The 22,793-nt window shown below is 44.1% G+C and overlaps 2 protein-coding genes and 1 long non-coding RNA gene across 3 annotated transcripts in view; 1 reads left to right on the forward strand and 2 right to left on the reverse strand.

Moving 5' to 3' along the window:
- Window positions 1-1,791, reverse strand: part of RFTN2 (raftlin family member 2) — a 60,900-nt gene extending 59,109 nt beyond the window's left edge. The window contains exon 1 of the mRNA XM_084780637.1: window positions 1,067-1,791. Within this exon, the coding sequence (XP_084636763.1) occupies window positions 1,067-1,205 (139 nt within the window). The 5' untranslated portion in view covers window positions 1,206-1,791. The remainder of the gene's footprint in view (window positions 1-1,066) is intronic.
- A 4,507-nt stretch (window positions 1,792-6,298) lies between these two features.
- On the reverse strand, window positions 6,299-8,642 carry LOC311595933. The gene is made up of 3 exons (XR_014778625.1): window positions 8,574-8,642; window positions 7,893-8,083; window positions 6,299-6,380 (listed from the first exon to the last, which is right to left on the reverse strand). It is a non-coding gene; the product is annotated as an uncharacterized lncRNA (long non-coding RNA).
- A 1,675-nt stretch (window positions 8,643-10,317) lies between these two features.
- MARS2 (methionyl-tRNA synthetase 2, mitochondrial) lies at window positions 10,318-13,359 on the forward strand. Its single transcript, XM_084780223.1, has one exon. The coding sequence runs from the start codon at window positions 10,348-10,350 to the stop codon at window positions 12,106-12,108; it is 1,761 nt and encodes a 586-aa protein (XP_084636349.1). The 5' UTR covers window positions 10,318-10,347; the 3' UTR covers window positions 12,109-13,359.
- The last annotated feature ends 9,434 nt before the right edge of the window (window positions 13,360-22,793 follow it).

Consider the following 22,793-nt stretch of genomic DNA (forward strand, 5'->3'; position numbering starts at 1 on the left):
ATCTTATGTGTCTCTGAATTTTGCTTGCTGGCCAGCTCAATTTTTAACAAAGAAAAATGGGCTGCTCTTGCTTCGTGCACAAAGATGCACTGTTTTCAGAGCAAACCAAAAAAAAAAAAAAAAAAAGAGGGAGGGGGTTGAGATGGTGGAGAAGAATAAAAACATCTACTAGGAGAATTTAGTTTAGTTAGTATAATCTCTATTAAGTAATGAAATGTATGACTTGAGAGAATTAAAATGCTTTGCAATTAGAACTTAAGACTAGTATTTAGGAAACTCAGCAAGCAAGTTTCTTTGAATTTCAGGTCTTTCTCTTGTTTTAACACATCATAATTAAAAATGCAGTATGTTTTAAACACTGTTCTGTGCCTGTGTGTGTTTCAGGGTCTGTGACAGTATTCAGAGGTTCCCCAAGAAGGAGGCAAAGCCTTGAGTCAGTCCCTTCCCAGAGCTGCCAGCTGGCCTTGTTTGTTTGTGTTTCCAACTTTTTGGAACAGAGTTTCTCTGTCCGGGATGGAGCACCCAGCAGAGGCAGTGTCTTCCAGTAGGCTATTCTCCCCCTTAAAACAAAAACAAAAACAACTACATTTTTTCATCTTTAGTTTGGTCGAATGTATCTTATGAACAACAGGACCACACAACTCAACACACTGGCCACTTCGGCAAAGTTTTCCACAATGCATACAAGGAGCCCTGCCCATAGCCTGCAGCCCCTGCCTTTCAAATTTTTTCAAGACACAAGCTGTCATTAAGGCTACAGCAATTTGGCCTAGAAATCAATCATTTGCCCTATTTGCTTTAAAAATGAAAGGAACATTTCTAAGAATTTTACTAATTTTGTATTATACACATGAGCCAAGTTTAAAAAAAAACCAACCAAAACAAACAACAAAACAAAAATCTCCCCAAATATAACTAAGAAACAAAGCGTCATTGTTAGACGAACCAAGCAATTTCATTATGAGGAAAAAAAAAAAAGCTTAAGAATCCACAGGTCCACACTTCAAAACATTAGTGTTCTCTTATTTTGGAAACACATAATAACTACAATAGAAATACGCAGTACCTTGTAAAGTAAAATCCAGCAGTGCATACTCATAAGCAAATTCTGTCTTTGTCTCCACTTGCGGTCTCTTCAGGGTAGAAAATATTTTTCCAGGGCTGCTTTCGTCCGGGTCTTCCAGCTTCCTCAGTCCGCACCCCATGGCAAAGTCTGCAAGGAGTTAGATTGCAGGGAAGAGCCGGAGAGGAGCGACAGCAGCCACTTCTGTTGTTTAAGCTGCGGAAGCAAAGTTTGGACTTAACTTCTTCGATTTGGTTTTCAGCGAAATGATAAATAGCCAGCAAGAAAGCGGCGGGTCCAAGGAGAGACGCTGGAGACTTCATCCATGCTTCTGTAAGGCCACGGAGCCCATGGGTTAGCTCCTGCTTCGGGAGGCTGGGCTGGAGCTTCGAGGAGCCTCCTTGCAAGCTGCTGCAACTTAGCGGAGAATTTCCATGCCACGTCAATTTACAGCCAGCCAGCCCCCTACCAGAGTTCTGCCGCTAGCTCGGGGCACCGACAAGGCTTTGTCTCACCCAGTTGGCTGAATGGAGAAGGGCTGTCCAGAGACGGAATTAAGGCAAAAGTGCAACTCGGGTGTAAATTAGCTACAGATAGAAGATAGAGTCAGTCAAAGTGATGCGGTTCGTTCTGTTTTCTCTGGTCTGTCCAGCGTGGGAGTTCTCTCTTCCCTGCTTCTCCAGTAAGGGAGCAAAAGGGAGGGGGGAGGAGAGAGGAAGGGAGGGAGGAAGAGGGGGTGGAGAGTGAGACAGAGAGAGAAAGAGAGAGAGAGAGAGAGAGAGAGAGAGAGAGAGAGAGAGAGAGAGAGAGAGAGAGAAACAGAGACAGAGACACAGAGAGACAGACAGAGAGACAGAGACAGACAGAGACTGAGAGACTGATTCTCAACGTGGCTGGAAACACAATTAGTTCCAGAGAGGAAGTGAGCTTTCTGAGGAAACTCTGGAATCCAACAGAACAGTGGAAAGAAGGAAAGAAAAGAAGGAAAGCCCAGGAAAGTTCTTTAGACCTAGGTGGAACTTTTGAACATTTCTTTCCGCGTAGAGTTTCTTGGAAAAATGTGCTGATTAAAACCAAGTGGAAAAAGCATAAAAAATAAGACATTTTCATAAAAAGATTTGAGGAAGAGGATAACAGAGTGAATATGGTCAAAGTATGTTGTATACATGTATAGAAATGTTACTATCATTTATTTTTTATTTTATTTTATTCAATTATCAATCACCAATAAAAAAGAAAAATAGTTAACAAGAAAAATTCTTTACATAATTGAAGAGAGGAGGCAGTTACAGGAGGGATTAGTTGTTCCAACATTCTTGGTTTATTATTTTACTTACTTTTGCTGTCAAGCACCATGTGAATGTTGGGACCATATCTTAGGAGCAGCCAGCGTCCCCAGGTCTGTCTAGCTCAGCACCCATGGTTTGAAATGCCTGTATTAGAGGACTTACGGTAGTCACTGAGAGCACTACAGGTCTCAAAAAGCCTTAGTTAAAAAATAAAATAAATAAATGTAGATAACTTGACTCATTTAGTCTTATAGTTTACCCAAGGTCAAGAATAATTTTCGAGGAGCCATTGCAATGCATGTTTGTTGTGCTGTGTCATGCCCAGCTCCACAGTTTCGTGTGCTTCTGAGTCCTGGAAGCAGACTGCTTGGGTGCAGATTTTTCCTGCTCACCACAGCCATGCTCTCGCAAGTTACTTTCTTTGATCACCAGTTTCTTTCCCTCTTAAAATGTCCCTAGTGGTTCTTCTGCCACAGGATAGTTTCAAAGGCTGAGAGATAACCTCGTATTCTGTCCCAGTGCTCTGCTTGCAGATAGCAATGCGTTTGTCAACATGTGCACCTAGGAGACAGGGCTGGCAGCCATGATAGGAAAGAAGTGATTTTGGCGCCATTCTCACTACTTGCAAAAATAAATCCTCATCTTTGAGAACCTGAAGAATGCCAGTCTGTAGAAAAATTTCAGTCCAACTAAGTGTGCACACACAGGAAAACCCATAAGGGAGCATGTGTGGATTGTTTAGCTGGCAGCCAGATCACTGTCCTCTTTCGTCTCTTCCCTCTGTCTACTTCCCTGTAAGCATCTTACTTCTCCAAAATGCTTTGTGTAGGAGACCATCCCGTAGTCTTCCAGTTCAAGGATGGCCATAGTCAGGGGAAAGGAATTCTGGGTAAGTTAGATGAATCACACAGTAGGCTGAGCGAGGGACTCATCTGGCTATTTATAGAGATTCCTGCTTACCTCAGTTCACGTGCACTTTGTAGACTGTTGTGCTATCACAGAGCGACAGTGGCATTTCCGCTGGTCAGCAGTGCCAGTCACAGTGCCTGGAAAATCGTTTATTAAATACCCATCAAACTCATCAAGTGCCACCATTTGCAGGCACTCAAAAACCAGTGGGGGCTGGAGAGATGGCTCAGTGGTTAAGAGCACTGGCTGCTCTTCCAGAGGTCATGAGTTCAATTCCCAGCAACCGCATGGTGGCTCACAACCATCTATAATGTGATCTGATGCCCTCCTCTGGCTGCAGGTGTACATGCAGGCAGAGCATTGTATGCACAATAATAAATAAATAAATCTTAAAAAAAAAAAAATCAAACCGGTGGGTGCAAAGATGACTAAACAGGGTCTGCCCCCTAGCGGAGCATATGGACCACACATGGAGAGACTGCTGTTCTCAAGGACGAGTGCATATGGACTGGCGCAGGGGCATGGGAGCATGTGCCTGGAGAAGGGAAGCACATAGCTAAGGCCAGAGTTGTCAAACAGCATCACGCTCGCGTGAGCAACATGAGCCGTTGATTAATGGAACATAAAACATGAAAGAAAAAAATCTAAGCTGGGAGTGAGGAAAGAGATGCGCTGTAGTGGGCGCTGAGTGCCAATCAAATAGAACTTAGATTTCACTTTGTTGGTGATAAACAAATAACCTAATGGGATCAAAGGACATCCGTTTTCATATCAGATATGTCACTGGTACAGCCTGTGGAAGATGCTTTAAATAGCTCCGTTTTACCATTATGTATAGTTACTATTATGTATTATTACGCAATAATATATTATCATTATGTATGTAGTAGTGTTACTCTGTGTGTGTGTGTGTGTGTGTGTGTGTGTGTGTGTGTTTGAGACAGGGCTTCTCTGTGGATCCCTGCCTGTCCTGGAACTCAATCTGTAAGACCAGGCTGGTCTTGAACTTGGAGATCCACCTGCCTCTGCCTTCTGAGTGCTGGGATCAAGAGTGTGTGCTACTACCACTGTCTGGCTGACAATACGGTTCCTTAAACAAGACCTGAACAAAGAGGCCACTGTCTGACATATCAGTGTTTGGGGAATCTCATGGGGTCCCACCTCTAGATGAGGAGCTACAGGCAACTGAACTGCTGAAAGAGGAAGAGTTAAGTCTTCCCCAGGGATGAGCCCCTAAATGGTTACCCAGTGCCCAAGTGGCCAATGCTGAAAACATCCATGCAGGCAACACTTAATGGACACAATTAATGTAATATAGTATAATACATTACACATACATGCTTATGCACACATGTGTGTAACAGCAATACGAAGAAAGATTTCATAAACTTGAGAGGGATTGAGAGAGACATGGGAAGGGTTGGAGGGAAGAGAAGGCGCGGGGAATGATATAATTATATTTTAATAAAAAATAAAATAGAACAAAAAAGCAGGAACCACCTCAGGGATGCTTCGACACATGCACATCAGTAAATGTTATGAATTTGATAAATGTGCTCAAGGACAGAAATCACATGATCTATCATTTTGATAGATGCAGAAAAGGGTTTTGATCAGATCCATCACCCCTCCATATTAAAAGTCCTGAAGAGAGGGAGGGTGGGGCTGGGGGGAGAGGAGGGAGAGGGGTTATCATCAGGATGTAAAGTGAACAGATATATAAATAAAAATTTAAAAAGTCCTGAGGAAACTAGGAATAGAAGGGACATAGCTCAACATAATAAAGGCTACATATGATAAACCTCTGGTGAATATTATATCAAATGAGGAAAAATTAAAACATTTCTATTACAATGATACTGAGATATTCACTTTCTCCGCCCTTACTCAATATAGCACCGAACGCTTAGCTAGAGTGATAAGAGAAAACACAATAAAAAATAAGCTGGCCTAGAGGGATGGCTCAGCGGCTAAGAGCACTGACTGCTCTTCTAGAGGACCCAGGTTAGATTCCCAGCACCCATATAGCAGGTCACAACCAAAGCCTTTAACTCCAATATTTGATACCCTCACACAGACATACATGCAGGCAAAACACCAATGCACACAAATTATTAAAAAAAATAAGAAGAGATAACAATACAAAAAGAAGAAGTCAAAGTATCTCTAACTTACAGATAACATGATTCAATACATCAGAAACTCTAAACACTCTAGCCAGTGTGGTGGCGCAGGCCTTTAATCCAAGCACTCAGAAGGCAGAGGCAGGGGGATCTCTCTAAGTTTGAGGCTAGCCTGGTCTACAGAGCAAGTTCCAGGACAACCAGGGTTACACAGAGAAACATAGTCTCAAGGAAAAACAAAACAAAACAAAACAAAACAAAAACAAAAAACACTTTCAGCAGAGTGGCCAAGAACAAAATCAGCACAGACACAAACCAGGAGCTGCCATCTATGCCAATGACAAATGTATTGAGAAAGCGATTGGGAAAGCAATAGCCTGCACGTCTTCCCTTGAATTAAATAAACCTAAGCAAGGATAAAGAAGACTGCAACAATGAAAACTTTAAAGCACTGAAGAAAGAAACTGAGGAAGTCGAGATGGAAAAACATGGGCTAACCTTGGGGAAAGCCACCCTAGAGAAAGCACTTTACGGATACACAATATTTAATTACTCATCCGATGATGAGCTCTGGAGCGTTTTCGCATTTTTGGATATTGTGAACATAGTGATGGAACTCTGTGACCATTTGACTGGCCAAAATGAAAACATATAACACCAAATACTGAATTCTTTCAAGGAAATGTTGCTTATAAGAGTGTAAACTTGGGCTGGAGAGGTGGCTCAGAGGTTAAGAGCACTGACTGCTCTTCTAGAGGTCCTGAGTTCAATTCCCAGCAACCACATGGTGGTTCACAGCCAGCTATAATGTGATCTCATGCCCTCTTCTGGCCTGCAGGGGTACAAGCAGGCAGAGCATGGTATACATGATAAATAAATAAATCTCTTTAAAAAAAAAAGAGTGTAAATGTATTTACCTGTGATGGAAGAAACTTGGCATTCTCTTGTGAAGTGGGACATTGGCATCTCTTTATGGTCCAGCAGTTCCATTCCCAGCTACACAGGAAGAGAGACTCCAGGTAGCAAGAGACATCTGAGCATGCAAATAGTGATGCTGTTCTGACAGCCCCACCCAACCCTGAGCTGCTTGTGCATGTGAACTGTTTACCTCAGGGAATGCTGTTACCCCTGGAAGGAGAGCCTCAGGGCATCTGGTTATTTCATTTACAAGACCGGAGAAGAGAAGTGTTCTGCATAGGTTGTTGTCAAGCTGATATAAGCTAGAGTCATTTAGGAAGAGGGAATGCCAATTCAGAAAATGCTTCTATCAGATTGTAGGCAAGTCTGCTGGCCATTTTCTTAATTAGTGATTGTTGTGGGAGGGCCCAGGCCATCGTGGGCAGTGTTGCCCTGGGCAAGCCATGACACCAAGCCAGGGAGCAGTGCTCCACCACGGCTTCTGCTTCAGTGCCTGCCTCTATGTCCCTGCCTTGAGCTCCTTCGTGATGGACTAGAAGGAGTAGTCTATAATAAATCCTTTCCTTCCCAAGGTCTTTTTTTTTGTCATCATGAAGTTTATTACTCCATGACAACAGAAAACAGACCAGGACAAGTAGCATGTTCCTGTGCGGAAGCACTGACTTGCTGGCAGTGCAAACTACAGAAAGAGTTGATGGAGAACCCGATTTGTCAGTTGGGTTTGTCTTATTCAATTCCCCATGTTTTCTATTTTTTTCCTTTCTATTTTATTGGAAACAACGTTTTCATATTGTACATTCTGATCACAGTTTTCCCTCTCTTACCTTCTCCCAACCTCCCACCTATTCAGTTTCACCCTTCTTTCTTTTTAGAAAACAAACATGCCATTTAGCAGCCTGAATAAAACAAAGGAAACAGACAGGAAAAAAAAAAACCCAAAACCAAAACTAAATCAGGATACACACACACACAAACACACACCATAAAACACAAATTTGGAAACTATAATAGATAGTAAAAAAAAACAAAACCAAAACAAACAAAAAAGTAAGGTAAAAATGAGCAAACAAGGCGGTGGTGGTGCACGCCTTTAATCCCAGCACTTGGGAGGCAGAGGCAGGTGGACCACTGTGAGTTCGAGGCCAGCCTGGTCTACAAAGGAAGTCCAGGACAGTCAGGGCTACACAGAGAAACCCTATCTCGGAAAAAACAAACAAACAAACAAACAAACAACAGAAAACAAAAAAACCTGAGCAAAGAAAGCATAGTGAGACACAACATCTCTGAGACTATTAATGAGTTTGTTTTGTGTTGGCCATCTATTGCTGAGCACGGGCCCTCCCCTAAGTGTAATTTATATATCTAGTAAGACTCCATTAGAGTCCATTGGTTACCAACCAGAGAGATAGCATATGGGTTACGGATGTGAGCTTGTGTCCATGTCCCCTCTCAAGACTGGGATCCCATCAGGTCCCTATTTGTGTAGGCTCTGTGCATGCTGCCTCAGTCTGTGAGTTCACACACGCACCAGTCCTGACCTGTCTGGAAGGCACTGTTTTCTTGGTGTCTCCCACCCCGACTGGCTCTCACCATCTTTTTGCTTTCTTTTCCACATAGTTCTCCAAGTCCCAATGGGAGGAGGCGGATGAAGACATCCCATTTAGGACTGAGTGCTCCACGGTCCGTCAGTCTCTGCACGTTATCTAGGCGTGGGTCTCTGTATTAGCTCTCATCTCCTGCAGGATGCAGCTTAGCTGATGGTGGCAGAGTGAGACACCGACCTATGTGGAGAGCAGAATGTTGCTAGGAGTCATTTTATTGTTATTGTTCGTTTAGTAGAACAATAGTATTTGGTTTCCCTGTCGGTCCATGGCCTGTCTAGTCTCATGTTCTTGGCCCTCTGAGAAGCGGGGTTCATTTCATAGGGTGGTTCCTAAATCCAACCAGGTAGTGATTGGTTACTCCCACAACTTTTGTGCCGTTATTTTACCAGCGTATCACACAGACAGGTCATCGCTGTAGATGGAAGGGTTGGTAGCCATGTTGGTGTTTAGCTTTCTCTTTAGTTAGCATGCAGACTTACCTTCTAGTGCCATGAACACTAGCGAGCCCTAACCTCTAATGTTTAACTTTTATCTGCTTTTACTCGCCTTTTGCAAACCGGTGGGTCAACCAGAGCACGCAGACAGACTACTCAGTTGATGCTTGCCTCCCTTTGGCTACTCCTCTAGAGAATTCCATCAGTCATCACACAAAGCACATCCAACTCACCACCTGTCTTCACACACCCTGCAGAAGTCTGAATGAGTCAACAATGTGGCTGAAATCCTAGGAAGACAACATTGAATCAAAAAGGTAAGAAGGAGACTACAAGTAGCACTGACCTTAAAAAAAAAAAAAGGTGGTTAAGCATAAGCCAACAATGTTACCCAAGTGCACTGTTGCTATACAGAAATTCCAATGTGCAAGTGAAAGCTCAGGGCAGGTAATACTCATGGGAGGAAGAGAGGGGAGGGGAACAGCACACACATCTAAACTGCAGGGCATCTTTAACTTTCTTAACTGTTGATGTGCACTGGGGAGCTCAGTAAGGCTGAGATGGTTGGACTGGGGCCCCAGTTTCAGCCCTAGCAAGTAGGGAAAGGGCCTCAGAGTACGTATGTCTAACGAAGTTCCTGGTGTGTCTCATGCTGCTTTGGGGACCACCCTAACTCAAACACCAGGTCAATGCATGTGACAAAAATTTATTGTAATCAAGCCTCTGATCGGTCAGGGCCGCAGAACAGTCTTGGGAGCTGGGTGACATTGCTGAAGGGAGGTTGTACAGCATATTTCGAGGATGAGATCATAAAGCGAGGGGAAGCAGGGTGGGCTACAGCATTGTCCAATCATATCTGCCATGAGGGGTTGAGCAAGGGAGTTTCCATCAATCAGGGCAGGAGTAGGTCCTGTGTTGTCCCCCTGACCCCCACTCCGGGTTGAGAACAGTAACTTAGTTGATTCTGCCCCTAAGATGGAGAAGCTGTCCTTGAGATGTCTGGACTCAGACAACATCTCCTTACAACAGGAGCTGTTCAGCTATTGAGGAAGTCCCCAGCTCCCCTAGAGGAGCCTGGGACTTTGAGCTTAGCTCTCCCTGTGATTAAATGGAGTCTGAAGATGAAATGGTCATATTTAGAATTAACTTTCTTTTGCTTGTTCCCAACAATCCTTTGCGAACCACCAACAATACCCAGGTTGGGTGAGGGTTTACAGGTGTTCCATCTGATTTTATTATATGTGTGAATACATTGTTTAAATTAAATGGGGGCGGGGAGGCCAGTTGTAGATGAGAAAATATTCTGGGAGCCAATGGGTTCCCAAATTCTCTCCCGCTAAAAATTATAAATCCATACTAAAAGCTCTGTCCTGGGAAAACTTTAAGTCTATTTGAGGAGAAAATTGTAACTGGTTTTGTACAATAAACCTGAAAGTTAACGTTTCCTTATCTGCCCCCCAAGTCACACCGCACTGCAGTCCCTGGATTAGTTCTCAAATCAATCCGTAAGGTTAGCAAAAATGTTTAGATAAGGCATTTCCTTTTTCCTATTGCTTCTCCTTCCCTAAAGTTCTCTAGGAAATTATTTTCCTTTCTTTCAGATTTATTAAAATTCTGATAAAACTTAAATGGTTTTTCAGACTTGTCTATCGTCTACGGAGAGGCTGGATTTATGTCCTGCAATATGCCAGTTAGGGGAAATACCTCAATTAAAAAAAAATTGTCAACAAGCTCAGTCCGGATCCAGAGCAGATACCAACGTGTAAAACTGCGACCCAGAGCACACCACTTTCCCCCTCATCCGTCTAGAGTAACCCGAGAGCCAAGCACTCAAAACCTCCCGCGCGCCGTAGGAAGCCGGCGGAGGAGGTGCTGTGGGCGGGACCGCAGAGGGCAGCGCTCATCGGTCATTGGCTGCTTGGCCGGAAGCTGCGGTGCGGTCCAGCTGCGCATGCGCTCTCTCACGTGCTCGGGACACCGCCTCCTGGGTCGGGGCGGGCTGGCACCATGCTGCGGCGCTGCGCTCTCCGGGTGCTGACACGCGCCCGCGCCGGCCACGGCTGTCGCCGCTACGGTTCGTGCTCACCGAGCGCCAGCGGCGACGCTCGAGAAGCGCGGGCCTACTTCACCACACCCATTTTCTACGTGAACGCCGCGCCGCACATCGGGCACCTGTACTCTGCGCTTCTGGCCGACGCCCTCAGCCGCCACCGTCGACTCTGTGTCCCCGGCTCTGGGTCCACGCGGTTTTCTACCGGCACGGACGAGCACGGCCTAAAGATCCAGCAGGCGGCAGCCACCGCGGGCCTGGCCCCAATCGAGCTGTGCGATCGAGTGTCCGCCCAGTTCCAGCAGCTTTTCCGGGAGGCTGGAATCTCCTCCACAGACTTCATCCGCACCACGGAGGCTCGGCACCGGGTGGCGGTGCAGCACTTCTGGGGGGTGCTGGAGGCCCGGGGTCTGCTTTACAAAGGAATCTATGAAGGGTGGTATTGCGCCTCGGACGAGTGCTTCCTGCCGGAGGCCAAGGTCACTCGGCAGGTGGGTCCGTCTGGGGATCCGCGTACTGTCTCTCTCGAGAGCGGACATCCTGTCTCCTGGACCAAGGAAGAAAATTACATTTTCAGGCTTTCCCAGTTTCGAGAACCACTCCAGCAGTGGCTTCGAAACAACCCTCAGGCGATCACCCCGGAGCCGTTCCACCAGGCAGTCCTTCAGTGGCTGGAGGAGGAGCTGCCGGATTTGTCCGTTTCTCGAAGGAGTAGCCACTTGCCCTGGGGGATTCCGGTTCCCGGGGACGACTCGCAGACTATCTACGTGTGGCTGGATGCCCTGGTCAACTACCTGACTGTAGCTGGCTACCCAGATGCAGATTTCAAGTGTTGGTGGCCAGCCGCATCTCATATCATAGGTAAGGACATTCTCAAATTTCATGCGATATACTGGCCTGCCCTTCTCCTAGGGGCCGGATTGAGGCCACCACATCGCATTTATGTCCACTCGCACTGGACAGTGAGTGGCCAAAAGATGTCCAAGAGCTTGGGCAACGTGGTGGATCCCAGGACTTGCCTTGATCGGTATACTGTGGATGGCTTTCGCTACTTTCTGCTTCGGCAGGGAGTTCCCAACTGGGACTGCGACTACTATGATGAAAAGGTGGTTAAATTGCTGGACTCCGAGCTGGCAGATGCCTTAGGAGGGCTGTTAAACCGGTGCACCGCCCACAGACTAAATCCTTCTGGGACCTACCCATCTTTCTGTGCTGCCTGTTTCCCCAGTGAGCCAGGGTTCACAGGGCCAACAGTTCGTGTGCAGGCAGAAGACTATGCGCTCGTAAGTGCGGTGGCCACTTTGCCCAAGCAGGTATCGGGCTACTATGCTGACTTCCAGATCTATAAGGCTCTGGAGGCGGTATCCAGCTGTGTTCGGCAAACTAATGGCTTCATCCAAAGGCACGCACCGTGGAAACTGACCTGGGAGAGCCCTGCGGATGCTCCCTGGCTGGGTACTGTGCTTCATGTAGCCTTGGAGTGTTTGCGAGTGTTTGGAACTTTGCTTCAGCCTGTTACTCCAAACTTATCGGATAAGCTGCTGTCAAGACTGGGGGTCTCTGCCACGGAGAGAGGCCTTGGAGAGCTCTACTTCCTACCTCGGTTCTATGGACACCCATGCCCCTTTGAAGGGAGAAAGTTGGGACCTGACACTGGGCTTTTGTTCCCAAGACTGGACCAATCCAGGACTTGGCTACTGAAAGCCCATAGGACTTAGGAACTCAGTTCTTACTGGCTGATGGTGAAAGAGCACATGTATTTTTTGCATTTTCAGGAAAGTTAAGGTCGTGTTTATTTACAAAGTGCTGTATCAGAGATGATCATTGTGTCTGTCCTTAAGCAAAGAGCGATGCAGCTGACTAGCCCACCCCTTTTCATTTCTCTGTGCCATTAACCACTGTTCTTTGTTCACCAAGAGGAGGACTGTTGAGGGCAGGACCAAGTTGATTATACTGTTCCTTCCTATTGTACCTTCTTCCAAACCGTGGTCCAGGCTACCTCTCATGGCGTTCTGCTCCTCAGGCTAATTTAATTCAGCATGGCCCCTCCTTCAACTGAAATCACGGTTGGAAGTCCCTGCCCCGTTTTTTACAGGTTAGCCCTACTTTAAAGAAACTTTTTTTTTTTTTTTTTGCTTACCAGTCCAGCAGTTGCGCTTTGTAATACTGCACTCCCTCCAGTAGGTGGCTCTGCTCTCACACATTCAGCTTTTTAAGAGGCTTCAGAAGATGGAGAATTACTTTAAGCCTTCAAAATTAACAGACCTTTAGAATTTTACTGTTTTTGTTTTCTCTTTTGTTTTTTCGAGACAGGGTTTTCTCTGTGTGTAGCACTTGCTGTCCTGGAACTCGCTTTGTAGACCAGGCTGGTCTCGAACTCACAGGAGATCCCCCTGCCGCTGCCTGTCAAGTGCTGAGATTAAAAGTGTGTGTCACCACACTGGGCATTTTCTTTCATAAAGGATAACTTTAGAACCACTGCTATTTTAACAACACACAGATACTAGAATTCTCATTTTAAAACTACTAAAAATAACTTGTACAATAAACTAACAAGTAAATGTAACAGGTTGTTTATATGATAAAACTATAAAGCTCTTGAGGTACACTGTATTACAAATATTAAATTTCAGCAGCAGTTACATGGATAATTCATCTATAAAGCCCTCAAAAGGGTAGTAGTCTATATTTTTGGTTTATCCACATATATAATTTACCTTATGATTATTTTTGGTCAATCAGGATAGATAATACAACATAGAAATTTTATAATATTATTATTAGTATATTTATGTCAAAGTAAATTTTGTTGGTTACTTCTCTTTGAGACAAGGCTTCAATATGTAGTTCAAACTTGCCTCAAATTCCTCAGTCTCCTGCTTCAACCTTTCAGGTACTGGTATTACAGGTTGTACCACCATGCCTGTCTTCTTTTAATTTGTTATTAAAGTTTGGTTGTAAGTACCTTATTTAGATCTCTTTGGTTAAATTATTTAAGGTGATGTTGAAGGGAGGAAATTGTCAGTGTTGCAGACTGTCAAGGATTCAGGGCTTTCTCCAAGGCTCCATAAAAGAGCACCCAGGGAAGGTGCTAAAGCAACAATTAGTGCAGTGATTAGAACAGAGCAGGTCCGTGTTATCTCATGTTAATGCAACAGCTAGGCCACAGTTTGGAATGAGCTTGCTTTGGAACATCCATTCTAAGTATGGTATCCAGCAGAAAGGGCTTGCCCTGGGGTAAACAGTTGTGCTGGCAGTTTCTCCAGACGTTTTCTAAGTGCCACCACTCAGCTCTAGTGTCTGTTAACTAGCCAAGTGACAGACTGTAGGTTGCTAGGAAACACTGCTTGGAAAGATGGAGGGTCATTTCCACAAGTGTTCCTTTGGACTCCTTGTATCATCTTGTGTCTTCAGTCATCCCAGGCCTCCACGCTGGCATGTTCTAGTTACCTGCTGGGATTAGTAGGGTAGACTTACGGGGCCAGTCTCTCAGGACTGCGTCGTGGTACAAGGTAGCGTGTTTTCCCTGAAAGGAAGATGTTTAGAAAACCAGTGAGAGTCTAACCTCACTGAGCTCTTCCTGCAGGGCTGTGTTTGTGCCATGGACCCACAGTGTCGTCCATAGGTGACCCTCCTGTGCCCAGTGGAGCTTGGCTTGCTGCGCACTGCCGTTTGAAGGCATTCAACTAGCTGCTGTTAGACACGAGGAGGCCGGAGACCAGAAAAGAGACGGCCTAGCAGCCAGGGTATTCTGAGCAGAAGAGTATGGTAAATTGGGCCCTCCTCCTGTGGTGATGAGGAAGCTCTAACAGATTTCTATAGTAAGTAAAGTAGGTAAAACAAATAGCCTTTGTTATACACAGCTGTGCTTGGCTGGACACAACAGTTCAGAATTGCCCAGTGCAGAGTTACATTTAACTGGATGGTTTGCACTTCCAAGGTGAGGGGTTCGGGGGCCCTTGTCCACTTCTGGAGGAAGGGAACAAATGTGGAGATGTGTAAGAGTCCCTATTCCAGAAATGTTAGTACTTTATGTGACATCTTATAGAACCTTTTGCTATAAGCAACCCCCCCCCCTTCAAATACTCCTGTAATTCTCAAATACTCATGGAGGCAGCATTTTAGCACAGTGCAGGGGAGGGTTCAAGGGCTGTCACATTAGGAAGCAATGAAAATGGAGGCTGGAGTGAGAGCTTAGTGGTGGAGCACTTACAGACACGGAGGGTTGCGGGGTCAGTCCTAAGTACTGCCAAACAAACGACAGGTCTCCCTCTCCAGGCTCCTGCCCTCTAGCTACGAAGTCACACAAATGGCAGGTAACAAAAGTTATAGGAGATGGTATTATTGTGTACTTCAAGGCGTCTTTTACTAACAAACTGATAGGTTAGGCTTTACAAATTGGAAAAACCCGTGGCTGTAGAAGCAGCGAATAGACACAGCTTTGACTGATTTTAAATAGACACTTTTCTTGAGAACTTACGAGCTTTAATAGGTGCAGGCAGGCTACCAGACCATGAAGTTGATGTCAGAGTGTGTAAATGCATAGGCGGCAAGTTGCGCCCTTGAGCAGAAATTTATTTAATGGGTTTTGGTTTGGTCAAGGTTCTACCTGTGACTGCAACAGTTCTTTTAAGATTTATTCTATTTATATGAGTACACTGTCTTCATGCACACAAGAGGGCACCAGATCATATTACAGATGTCTGTGAGCCACCACGTGGTTGCTGGGAATTGAACTCAGGACCTCTGGAAGAGCGGCAAGTACTCTTAACCACTGAGCCATCTCTTTAGACCTAGGAGGTCTGAAACTGGAGTGGGTATCAGTTGATCATGCTGTAGGCTTCAGCATGCTGTAGGCTTCAGGTGAAAGATAAAGACTACAGCGGGGACGGCTTTGTGGCTCTCTGACTGCCCTGCCTCTGCCAAGTATGTAGTGGCAATGCACTCCACTGGTGTCGCCTTGAGCTATGGGGGTCTAGTGAACACTGCTGCTTTATAATTTACAATTGCCTTCTTGAGGCAGTTTCCCATTGTCCGTAGTTCTTATGGTAGGTCTGGGTGTTAGAAACTTCGGTGGGTCCTTAGCTTGTCTTTTACCTGAGTTATCTGAAGATAGGAGATGCGGTCTTGACTATAGCCACACATGTTTTGCAGCAAAGTTTCACTAGTTTGGGGGTAAGGGAGGAACTAGGGTCAGATTGGGGTACCCAAGAGCAGAGATTATAGAAAAAAAAGCCTTCAATTTCCCCTAAAATGTTGAGCAAGCACAGGTGGTCCTGCCCCTGCTTCTGGAGCTCTGGATAGGGCTGGTGACCTTAAAATTTTGTTTTGAAGTTTATTTATTTTTGTGTCTCTGTGTGTGTTAGAAGGAAAACAGGAGTGTGTGGGGCAGTTGGGAGTGGGGGGACGGGTGGGTGTGACTTTGTACTCATGGGTGTAGGTCTATGTACTACAGAGGCAAGACGACGGGTGAGGTGTGTGTCCTGACCTTCCTACTTCCTTTGAGTCAGTCTCTTGACTACTGAGTAAGCCAGGCGAGCTAGCCTTCATCTTTTCTGGAGAGTCTCCTGTTTGCACTCCCTGCCTCCTCCTGGGCCTGTGGGGATTACAGGTACTGGTACTACTTTTGTCTGGGATCTGGGCATCCACTTGGATTGTCAGGCTTGCAGGGCAAGCACTTTTACTTACTGAGTCATCTCTTTAGGCCCAGGATTGCTGAGCTCCTAACAAGGGACACAGTACTTTGGGTAACAGTTAAGAGCTGGAACAGTTAATCACATTTTAAACTTACATGTTTTGTGTCTTATTTCTGCAGACAGGACCAAAGCCCCCAGCTTAAACTGCCAATAACTATTTTGAGTACGGAAAAAGACTAACCAGAGTAAAGGTGAAACTGGCTTCTTTTTCTTAGCTTTTGTATAGTTTTGGGCTACCCAAAATACTGCCTTGAATTCAAGGAGCAACCTAACAGGAAAGAGCTGACCACACTTAAACAGTGTCAACTCATAGTTCATGATAAGAGACGCGACTGCACTGTAGGGCTGAGCACTGGGGACCATTTGCTGCTTGTCTGTGTGCATTGCTACCGGGAGGCTTAGCCAGCCACACCTGGGTTGTCATCAGTTAGTAAGCAATTAGCATAGGTGCTTCATCCCCAGTGAACTCAGCAGTGTACAGCAGATATCATGGGTTTAAATATCTAGGCTGTTGTGAGATGTGAGGATCTTTCAGCAAAGTCTGCCAACTGCAAGTAGAAAACTGAAGCTCCAAACGCGTCCTGCCCTAGTCATTAAGGAGGCTTGGTTTTTAATTCTGCAGAGGCATGAAGAAGATTCAAGTGGGTAACTGGAGGGAAGTGCTAGGAATAACAGGGAATGGAAGATGCCTCTTTTCTCAGTGTGGGGAAATGCAACAATCATTCCAATTTACACGAGTAGTTTGTAGCCAGTGTTAGTTCAGAATCACCAAGATATTAATACCCATCCCCCACCTGACTCACTGTGTAGCCCTGGCTGTCCTGGTACTCACTACTTAGACCAGGCTGGCCTTCAACTCACAGAGATTCACCTGCCTCTGCCTCCCAAGTGCTGGGATTAAAGGTGTGTGCCAATAGGCCTGGCCAGGGCCTGATGAAAATATTTTTAAAGAGGTAGTTAAGTTTTTGTTTGGACAACTAAGTAAGATAATTTCAGTAGTTTAGTTTCCTTTGAACTATTCTAGAAGCTTCTACTGGTTATAGTCTATAGCCAGACATACAAAGTTCACAAGCTAATCTGCAAAATAATACAGTATTTCTAGCTAGATGAACAGGGAAGAAAACTTAACCCAGAAAATGGGAAAGATTAAAAGGACAAAGTAAAAGCAAAACAGTCTAAGTAGAAAACCTGTAAGATAATAAATACAAATGAGTAATTGTAATAGTATAATATTTTATAACCTCTGAAGAGATGAGATTAAACAAAAGATAGCTGGCATAGCAATACGTAATGCTGGACAATTCAGGCTTAGGTAAAAATTAGTAAGAACATAAGGGACATAGTATAAAAGAAATAATGCACCAAGTTGTATCACTTAGGAATTTATATGATCTAACAACACAGCCTTAAAGATAAGAAAAGCTAAAACTCCACTTAGGAGTTCAGGAAAATCATGCAGTGAGAAGTGAAAAAGACAGTAACTCAGTAACTATTAGCATTTGAATCTTTAATGCTTATTGCACAATTTATCATTACTACTAAGTGAAGGGAAAGGAATTTGTAGCAGCCAAGTTTTGTGACTTTAAGTTTTCTTTTTTCATACCAGCCTCTAGTAAAATAAATGGAATTGTTAGTCAATATACTTGATTCAGTAAGTTCTCTCAATTGCCGCCCCGCTAACACACCTTAATCACAGCACTCCGGAGGTAGAGGCAGGGGGATCTCTTAAGTTTGAGGCCTGCCTGGTCTATGTAGCTTTCCAAGCCAGCCAGGGTTGCATAGTGAGAGAGAACCTGTCTCATCTGTAAGAAGATGGTGGGAGAAATAGCTCCTTTGTGTTTTATTTTTTTCCCATTGACCTAGTAAGCTGGTGAGAAATGGAGGCACAGAAGACAGTAATTTGCATAGGATTATAGTTTGTAAACAGCAGGGTCTAGACTCAAAGGGCTTCTGCTGAACCTTATTAGCACACCATAGCATGAACACAGCCGTAAATACTGTCAAGAGCATACTGGATCCAAGCATCTGAGATGGAAAGGAAGAAAGGCCCTTTCACTGGCATCCATCAGTGTTTGAAGCTGAGGGGAGTTAGTGGGACAGATTATGACAGTGCCTACAGAAACTTGCAAAACACCCCCCCCCTTTTTTAAAAAGGAAATGTAGTATACTCTTTTGTATCCTAAACCTATTAATATGTTGATGCAAGTTTAGGCAATTTTAGGAACTGTGTAGCCTACACCTTTTCTTTAATATTATTCCTTTCTTTTTTTTTTAGTGCTCCAAGTCCTACAATGCATTGATTATCTTCTGACTCTCACAGCTTCTTAGTGGGTCATATAACTAATAAAAATACTGTCATCAGTAAAAGGTTTCTGAGCACACAACCAAATATTCCTTGAAAATCAAATGTGTGAGGAATGCAGGTACCTCTGATGGCACTCACTGGTGCTGCACCTAATTTGCAGCCTTGCATTTTGCTTGGCAGATGCCCAGCATGTCCTGCAATGTCCACAAAGGCTGCCAGATGTGGTTTGGGAGAGAAATGGCCCCTATAGTTGGTGATGCTTTGGGGACAGGGTGGGTGGAGCTTCGCTGGCAAAGGCATGTCGGGGAGGCTTGGGTATTGTTTCTTTTCCCTACTTCAGTTTGCTGGCTTATGCTTGTGGTTGAAGATGAGCCCTCCGCGCCCTGTTGTGCTAAGCCTGCCACCTGCTGCTGTTCTAGCCCTCTAGAACAAGTCACGACAAGCTCTTTGTAAGTTGCTTTTGGCTATGGTATTCTATCACAGCAACAGAGAGCAGAGCAGGATGCTGTCACCCCAGAGTTCAGATGCAAAACTAAGTATGTTAGGAACTGCTGTATAATTACTATACAGAGTGGTTTTTTTTTCCCATCGTGCTTATGGGAATATAATACTTTAAATATGGAGGAAAAAAGCCTTAATACTTTCCAGCAGTCATTCCTTAGCACTTAAGGATCAAATCTGCACATTATTGGGTTGTATTAGATCAGAGTATTTGAGTAAAAAATCGAGGTAGAAAAAGGATCATGAGAAGGGAAGAAAGGATGTAAGGGAGACATGAAATAAAGAAATGGAGCACATGTGACAAGAAAGCAGAAGCGGGTTAGTGAGGGGAAGGAAGGAAATCTGGATGCAAAAGGGAGAGAGCGACGGGGGAGGCAGTGAAGGAGGAACTACAGGGACGCGTGCATGAGGGTGCTGGTGATGTAACTAGTTACTTTCTGTGCTAACCTGAAACATTAATAAGTAGCTAGAGAGATGACTGAGCAGTTAAGAACACTTACTGTTCCTCCAGAGGAACTTCAGATCTGGGTGGGGGTGGGGCACGGTGGGGTGGGGTGGGGTGGGGTGGGGTAGGGATACCTGATGCCCTTTTCTGGACTCCACTAGTATCAGGCATGTACCTGGTGCACATACATACATGTGGGCAAAATTTTAAAAAGATTTTTTTTTTGGTATATTGCTGTTTTGTCAGCTCCCCTGGCTGTTGTGAGCTGCCATGTGGATGCTGGGAATTGAACACAAGTCCTCTGAAAGAGCAACCAGTACTTTTAACCGCTGAGCCATCTCTCTAGCACCTCTTTTTACTTAAAAACAAAACAAAACAACAACAAACCAAAACTCCAACTCAGCCTAATCTGGAACTCACTTTGTAGCCAGACAAGTGAAACTGGAAGCCAGACAAACCTCGGGACCCCCCGCCCCCCAAGACAGGCTTCCTCTGTGTAGCCCTGGCTGTCCTGGAACTCACTCTGTAGACCAGGCTGGTCTCCATCTCACAGAGCTCCACCTGCCTCTGCCTCTGCCTCCCTGAGTCCTGGGATTATATGCGTGCGCCACCTTGCTTGACTGGCAAAACTCTTGCATTAAAAAATAAGTAAATCTTTAGTGGTTTGAACGAGAACGGAACCCTTTGGGGACGATTAGGTGTGGCCTTGTTGGAGGAAATATGTCACTGGGCGTGAGTGGTGAGATTTCAAAAATCTCCTACCACTCCCAATGTGCTCCCAATGTGGGTGGATCAGATGTGCGCTTTCAGCTGCTGCTCCATGCCTTTCCAACCCTCTGAAAAGATAAGCCCAATCAAATACTTTCTGTCATAAGTTGCCTTGGTCATGGTGTCTTACCACAGCAATAGACGAGTAAAATAACATATAAAAAAAAAAATTGCTGTTTGAGTCACTGACTTGAGTTTAAATTAAAAAAAAAAAAAAGATTTTGGCTTGGGATTAGGTCAGAATTTCTAATAACTTCTGAAATAACCCTTAACATTTTTCTGCCATCTTATATTGCTTCCCCCCTCCCCCCCCCCCCAAGACAGGGTTTCTCTCTGTCACCTTGGCTGTTCTGGACTCACTCTGTAGACCAGGCTGGCCTTGAACTCACATCGATCCTCCTGCCTCTGCCTGCTGAGTGCTGGGATTAAAGGCGTGTGCCACCATGCCAGGCTTATGTATTTTTTAAAAAGCAGCATTCTTAGCATTGGAGATTATGAAATCAAAATATTGATTCTATAATATGAAAAATGTTTAAAGATGTTTTAGTATCAGTTGTTCAGCCAAGAATTAGCTCCTAAAGATCTAACCATGTTTCCTGCTGGCACGTGTCTGGGCACGTGTGCCGTGTGCAGGTGTTAGCCGAGAACCTGTGAAGCTGCTTTTCTCCTTCTGCCTTTACAGGGCACTCAGGACTGAGCGCAGGCCCAGCGCACACAGAAGGGACCTTGGCCTGCAAGCTGTCTCACTGCATCAGTTCTTTATGTACAGGTCAATAAGCACATTCACCAGTATATACATGTGTTTTAGGCTTTAGTAAATGGTATGATATGTGTACAAAAGGATTGTTTTAAAATAAATTTATGATTATCAGTAAATGTTTGGCTTGTATATACTATTCTATGTATATACTAGTCGTATAAAAATATCTTAGGTGACAACGGAGTCACAAATGGAGTAAGTTAAGAATCTGCTAAAAATGAAAGTATCTTGTCATAAAGTCATGAGGCTAAGTATTTTGAAATGACATTTTCTCAACATTTTATACATTTATCTTTAGACAAACATCAGTATGCAGGTTTATTTGAATGAGCTATTCTAGTAACAAAGCTAGAGAGTTTATTAGAGGCCACAAACACTGAAACTTTATTTCAAACATACAGTTTAATACAAACAAACAGATTAATAAAACTCATCTACTTACTCACAGTTCTATGACATGTTTTTTTCTAAAAAGACTGCAGAAACCAGGTCTTTTGGCTGTGGTTATTACCCATTCTAAATGCCACATATTAGATAATTCTTGATAATTTTTATTTCCTAGCGTAGTCATTATGTTCTTATCTCTTTATATTGTGAGCTGCAAAAAGAAATAGTGTCAATTTTACATTTTAAAAGGAAGGTAGCTCTCTTGTTAGATAAGAGTTTCACTTCAAGGAAGTGGGGTGAGACCATCTTTATTTAGGTCCCAGCTCTTATGTAAAACACATTTTAAGGAATCAAATGTTCTAAAGTCCTTGTTAACTAGGAAGGCCAGGAATTACTTTTGGGTTTAAAATGCCTTCTTTAGGATCCAATTTGAATGTAGACAGACTTTAGCAGGGCATGATGCTGTTCAGATGCACAACAGGTGATGAATGACCCGCTGACAGATACCTTTATATGGTAGTTACTAGAGGAATCTGTAAAGGCTTTCATGAGGTACAGATCTTCACTCTTGGTAAACTCTAATTTGTGATTGACATTTTATACTTAAATTCCTACAAAGCTCATTTTACGGAAAGTCCCTGTGTTGTATATAAAAGCAAACTTTTTTAGTTCTAGTTTCATTGTGGATGTCTGTCTGTCTGTCTGTGTCTCTCTTCCTCTCCTTCTCTACCTCCCACCCCCACGCACATGCTGCAGGCTGAGCCATGGCCTTGTGCATGTTAGGTAAGCATTCGTCCACTGGTCTATCTTGCCAGCAGGAGTTCATTTGTAACTCATTACTGGAATCTAATTAACACAAGCTTACTTTGACAAAACGGAAGAAGTCTGTAAGTACAGGGTTAGTTACTGAGAATGTGCGTGTAGTGGCCTGGACGATGGCCAGCTGGAGTCTCATGCCACATTAAGAAGGAATTTTATTTGGATGCAAAGGAAACATTTTTAACATTTATTGTGACATTGTTTTGACCTAGTACGAAATATAAAAAACAGTCAGTGTTCAAGGGAATCTTTTTAGTTAAATAAACCATTGTTCACCTAAAATCAGTCACATTAAATTTTGAATAAAATATTTTTGGATGTAACTGATGCCATACATTAGTTTTTTAGCCTAAGATTTTCTGTAATTCATGGACATCATATCCACAGCTACTAACTCCGACATGAACAGACTGTATAAGCATACAGTGGTAGCTCAGTGTAAATTTATTAGGAAACCACTGTGATTTTAGATAGACAGGCAGGAGTCAGAGTGAAAACTTGCTCCTTAAAACCAAGTAATGAGAAGTGGGTAGCCAGGTTAAACAAATTATCAGAAGTCATCATTGTTAAGTATGTTGATGACTGTAAAGTATAGAGATGTGTGTATGTCTGCGCTCAACAATGTGAAACAAATTCTGTAAGGCTATATACGTAGCCAGGACAGGGGCTTAAACACCTCCCGTGAACATGGGATTTTTGCTGAGTTTATTTTCATTTTTCTT

The sequence above is a fragment of the Acomys minous genome, assembly GCF_964271855.1.
Source record: "Acomys minous genome assembly, chromosome: 4".
NCBI lineage: Eukaryota > Metazoa > Chordata > Mammalia > Rodentia > Muridae > Acomys > Acomys minous.

Excerpts from the sequence above, each read along its gene's own strand:
- MARS2 (XM_084780223.1), top strand. The coding sequence starts at position 10,348 with ATGCTGCGGCGCTGCGCTCTCCGGGTGCTGACACGCGCCCGCGCCGGC.